The 5,798-nt window shown below is 35.9% G+C and overlaps 1 protein-coding gene across 2 annotated transcripts in view; it reads left to right on the forward strand.

The window, feature by feature from the left end:
- Nucleotides 1-4,462, forward strand: part of LOC117174583 (neuronal acetylcholine receptor subunit alpha-5-like) — a 28,518-nt gene extending 24,056 nt beyond the window's left edge. For both annotated transcript variants that reach the window (XM_033363811.1, XM_033363812.1), the window contains one exon: nt 3,739-4,462. In XM_033363811.1, coding sequence (XP_033219702.1) covers nt 3,739-4,094 — 356 coding nt within the window. In that variant the 3' untranslated portion in view covers nt 4,095-4,462. The remainder of the gene's footprint in view (nt 1-3,738) is intronic.
- The last annotated feature ends 1,336 nt before the right edge of the window (nt 4,463-5,798 follow it).

Consider the following 5,798-nt stretch of genomic DNA (forward strand, 5'->3'; position numbering starts at 1 on the left):
GAGGAGCTTGACGAATCATTCTATAGAGATGGCATTACTAGACTAGAACACCGCTATGAGAAATGTATCAGCCTTGGGGGAGATTATGTTGAGAAATAAAAAGAAAAAATTCTTAAAAACGTTGTTTTTCTTGGTCAGGCCGGAAACTTATCAATCCACCCTCGTATATCTAGTACGTATATATATATACGTCAATAATCTCTAGTACGTGGAGCTTTTAGTGCGTAGGGCTGAGCGTTGGACTTTAACTTTATTGTTATTGTTCCCGGAAATTCCCCTAGTTCTTTACCTAAGCTAGAAAATTCATTTAGGACATTGACTTTAGTGGGGGATTTCGTTTCCGGGTTTTCCATTAATACCTTGTAAATTCCTTTATCGAATTTCACAATGCCAAATGCTTCGCTAGCTTCTATACTGAGCAATTCTCTCGGTAAATCTGTAATAACATAACCTGCGCATGCAAATTCCCGATCTTTATATTTTAATTATACTACGAGTATAATTCTAGTTTTACATGCGCGACTAACATGACCCTTTACCTTGCATTTGAAGCATACCGTATTTCTCGATGGATAATCTTTTTTTGGGTGCGCAGATTTCCCGGCGCAATAGAAGCATCCCTCGTTTCTGCTTTCGGGCTGTTTAGAGTATCACGTTTTCTTTGATGTCGTCTGCTGTTGTTGGCGTTGCTTGCCGTTGAAAGCAGCGTGCTGAGCGCCCTTCCATTCTCCGTGGTTGGCGTGTCTATTGATCGATTAAACAGAACCCTCTCCGCCTCGATCTTTGTCTCGAACAATTTGATTTTGTTTATTTTTAATTTTAGTTTGCTTTGCCGCCGTGATCGTCTCTTTTAGGGCTAAGCTTTGTTTAAGTTGTAGTCTTTCACTTAACTTTGCATCAAGCATCCCAACGACAATACGATCACGTATTAGTTCATCTTTAAAAAGACCGAAAACGTATTGTTGAGAAAAGATGTGAACATCAGTGATGAACGAATCCACAGATTCGCCGCCATCTTGCACTCGCGAATTGAACTTGAAACGTTCGAACATTACATTCCTACACGAAGTAAAATAGTTCTCAAACGCTTGGAGAGTTTCTTCGTATAATTGAGGCACTGGTTCCGGAAACTGAACGAAAATGTCTTCACTTTTTCATCCATGACCTAAATTAACATATAGATTTTGTTGCGGTCTTCTTTATCACTAAATCCTGATACAGTACAAGTCCGATAACTTTTCAACTTCGGGGCTGTAGGGGCGGGAAAATCCAGGAATTGCGGACTTATCGGCTGCCCCCTCTATTAGTACGATATTACGTGCGCGCATGCGTAAATCATAAGCGCAAATCAGGAGCAAAATAGCACACGTAGTGGGAGAACCACAATTAGTTTGCGTGCCGTACGTTTGATGACGTTTTAAGGGGTGGGTACACTTATCGGACGGCAAGTTATCGGACTTCTACTGTACTGACATATATCGAGAAAACCTTTTTGTCCAAACCGTCCACGCCGCCGGATTACTGAAATCCAGTTCGTTTGGTGGCGTTACGTTTGCCATTTGAGGTATACCAACGAGAACCTGGTTATTTACACCATTTCCCTCGGTATCACCATTATTAACATCACCGTTCTGCGAAATTTCTCTGAAGTTACTTGAGCGTTGGATAGTTTGAGTGCTTGTATGACGCGCGCGTCCTCTCTCACTTAATGAGCCGTCACTAGTTTATAGTTTTTTTTCTCACTATTCCACTGGTTTTTCCCCTAGGAAAACGTGAAAATTTCGTTTCCTGAGCTGCCACCATATAGTGTTACTACTAACTGATCACTAATTAATATAGAGACGGGAATACTATAGTAAATACGATGCGGAATACTCAGTTATACATACTCGTGCTCCCGGAGAAGAATATGGACCGACTGATGATCTATCATCAACTGACCCGGACAAGGAAAGAAGCGCCCTCAGACCCTTACGGATATTTTATATACTAACACCACAGTTGGCTATCAACATTTTCCGAAAATTTTAAAGTCTTCATACTCCTGTCGTCCATCATGAAATTTTATTATTTTTCCGTTTAAAGAAAATATCTTGTGGTAATATAAATTCTGATTACCGATAATAAAACGAATATTTGCGAGGTTATCTTCTTTTGATTATTAGTATTCTCATGAAAAATGTATTTTATCCTTTGTTGTTAATTTTAACAACACCATCACTGTAACATACATCATCACCGTAACAAATACGAACCGTCAGAACCTACCGACGCTCTTCAAAACTCGCGTCCTCATTTGGGCACCATTGTAACATTTCAATTTTATACGTATATACCACAATAATGAAAGTATAGAATAATTATTATATTGTACCGTATTTTTATTGAAAGTTTTTTTAATTATCATTTATATATTTTATTTATTATTTTGATTTGGAGTATCGATATATCATTTCTCACAATAAAAATTTTCTAGAATAAATTAGTGTAATAAGTTATAGTAATTTAAAAGTGCTGAAATGATTAATTTGAGATAGCAACGCTTTGCATTTATGACAAAACAAAATATTCTTTATTTTTTGGTATGGTTCAGTCTTGCAATCATTGCGTTTGCCAGAAAAATCGGTGCTGCTAACTTTCAGTAATAGCATACTTTGAAATATTTAAAAAATATAATTATGTTTCAATTTCTTGATAAGAAAGAATTGGTGAGCACCATGGCTTTATTTTTTTAGACAACTTTAAACCTTATTAAATGAAGAATTAAATTGTAGTACTTGTTTTTATATGTGACGTATGCCAAAGAAAGAGGGATTACTATAAAAAAATCAAATTTTTTACACCTTTCGATAGTTTTTCTGTTGCTCTTTTTAATGAAACCATCGAAAAAAAATCTGATCGTTATTATTGCTAATAATTGAGTTGCTAGTTACCCGAGAAATCGGGCTTTCGCTCGAGTGTTCGAGATGCTGTGAAACACCTCCCACCACTCACCACTACATCCCCGCGGCACTCTATACCCCGTCCGTGAGTCGCGTCTATGACGCCGCTATATGCGTGAGAATTTAGTGGTAAGTGGAGAGGGAAGATTTCGTGAATCTTCCCTCTCTCCTCAAATTCGCGTCTACCAGGTCGACTTCGATCGCTCGCCCTAAAAATTCTCATTTTTCAGAGTAAGCCCTCTTTCTTCGGCGCACGTCACATATGCTTCTACGAGCCACAATGCGCGCGAACGAACATTGCAAAAGGAAGAATATACATAGATCTGAGTAGTTTGGAAATGTTTAATAAAAGGAACTAATATTCCATTACTAAACACCTAGCTACAATATGTTTAGATAACATTGAAATGCTTACCAAGGCAACTTTGTCTTTACGGATTTACCGCAAAAAAAGTTTCGATCCTGGTTTAAAAGAACTCTCTGCCTGAAATAAAAATAACCTTCAGGCGGTAAAATTTACTCTCAACATTAGGTATATGGCTTCATGTAAACTTATTATACCTTCCTGGTTTTGTTGCGATGCGAAAAAATAATACTTCATCCATAATAAGTACTATGTTATAATACGAGTATATTACAATTTTATAATAATAATTAAAATACAATTATTATAATTATTAAATCTGCCACAGAGTGTCAACAAGTAGTATTAATAAAATAATAACTATGATTATATGTCGAAAATTTTCATCGGCTTAAAAATTTTCTTTCTAATTGTTTCTAAATGTATTTGCAGTGAAATTTTATCAGAATTCATTAGCACTTGCTGTATTCAGTATGGTTCTGACAATTTTGTTACGTAATTTGCAAGTTGTCACTACATCTTCTCCAAACTGGATTTCTTCATTAGCAGTTTTTGTCCTGAGATATCGTCTAGGAAGACTTTTTATACTGAGCGACGAAGAAGCAAAATACTTTGTAGAAGTGGAAGAAGAGACTGAAAATAATGCCGAATCCATGCAGTATGTTACAATAGCGACAAAAAAGGAAGATACTTGGAAACGCTTCGCAAAAATACTTGAATGCTTGTCCTTTTTTTGTGTTCTGGTCACGTACATTGTATTGCTTTACACTTGCATACCAAAAAAATGAATCATTTTTATATGAACAGTTCTTTCACTAGAATAATCTTTCTATTTGTATAAACAAATTTTTCAAACATTTTTTTGTGTGATTCAAGATCGTGTGTATACATTCATTTATTAACACAAAATTAAGTTATTTTGTATATGCATTACACTTACTTAATATGAAATATTCTCCTGATCAATATGAATACAGAAAGATTCAAAAAGTAGTTAAAAGATTCACCTGTCTGCAAAACGTAAATATTAATGAAGAGATATCTTTTTATTTAGATAGGGAATAAGAATAATTATGTATTGATTCTCTATAAGTATGATATTTTTCCAATATGAAGAAATTTCTATAAATCAACCTCCGCATGGCGCTACTGCAAACACCCGTATTTTTTATATATATCTAATAACAACTCTTTTATTTTAACTAAGCCTAAGCAGATAATTAAGACATCGATACTTTATTATATTTCTAAAAAATGTCGGAATATATAACTGAAGAGGGCCACCATCGTGGAAAACTTCTAAACCAAATGAAGGCTCCGCAGTCTAAACCTGTTGACTAATATTTTAGACATTTTACCCGGAGAAGCAAAGTCGTTGTTATTTTTTGAATTTTCAATATTTTTACAATCTTTAAAATGTTTTCTGTTCATTTAGTGAAGAAAAATCGTAAACGTTAGTTTTATAATATTTGAATGGAAATTGAACGTTATATGCCAAGTGCAATCTATTCATATGTTATCTGCAAGGGTTCCAGTGGTCTAAAATTGTTATTTGCACTGTTCTACCCCTAATTTTCTATTGCTTTCCCCGGAACAATTCGGTTTATGAACAAATTGGAGATCTAGAAGTCCGCGTCCGCCTTGATAGCATGAGATGTATAATCGCGCAACAGAAGAATTCATATGCAAGCTATTTTGCAGATGAATGATCTTATGTATGGTGATATCAAAGGTCGTAGGCTCGTTCTTCCTTCATTGAACCACCCCAAACGAGTAGAGCAGAACCGGGGCGGTAAGTATGTTAGTCGCAGATATCCTGTTCAACGACATAGATTAGAAAACCAAATCTGTCGAAACAGATGCTTCGGAGAGGCTCCATCACTGATAGTACATCCTCAATGCGGATTTAAGGCACGTCCAGGTATGTGCAGGTCTCTCCAATGTTAAGGGACCTGGAAATGGAGTCAAAATCGGACATATAAGATTCAGGCAAAACGGTGAAGCTATTTTGTCTGATTTTTTGTATAAATTCTCTAAAGAGTATAAAAATCTCTGTAAAGGCCGCTTTTCCGAAAATAATTTCATTTTTCGTCTAAAAATGAAAAGAAATATGTTTTTCTTCGACACCATCGTTATAGTAATGTATTATACTATTCAGTGAAGCAGGTAAGGCAGTTTTCAAGCTCGAATTTACCTTTGGGCGACCCTGGCGAAAAAAGAAAAAACTACCTAGTAAGAAAATGCCTAATATGCCCGACATTGATTCATTCAGGAGCAAACAAACCGTATACGAAAACTAGGGGCCACTGCCGAAATAAGTGTGTAAATTCCCAAAAGGTACAATTTGCGGCAATTTACTCCTAAAGTAGTTCCTTGTACATTACATAACAATATACCCCGTGTAGAAATAGCCCATTTTAACGCGACCAGAAGAAGGTTTCTGGCCAGAATCTGATCGGGTCAAACCGGGATACTATTTTGTGAATTGCCCG

This window comes from Belonocnema kinseyi, chromosome 6, assembly GCF_010883055.1.
Source record: "Belonocnema kinseyi isolate 2016_QV_RU_SX_M_011 chromosome 6, B_treatae_v1, whole genome shotgun sequence".
Lineage (NCBI taxonomy): Eukaryota > Metazoa > Arthropoda > Insecta > Hymenoptera > Cynipidae > Belonocnema > Belonocnema kinseyi.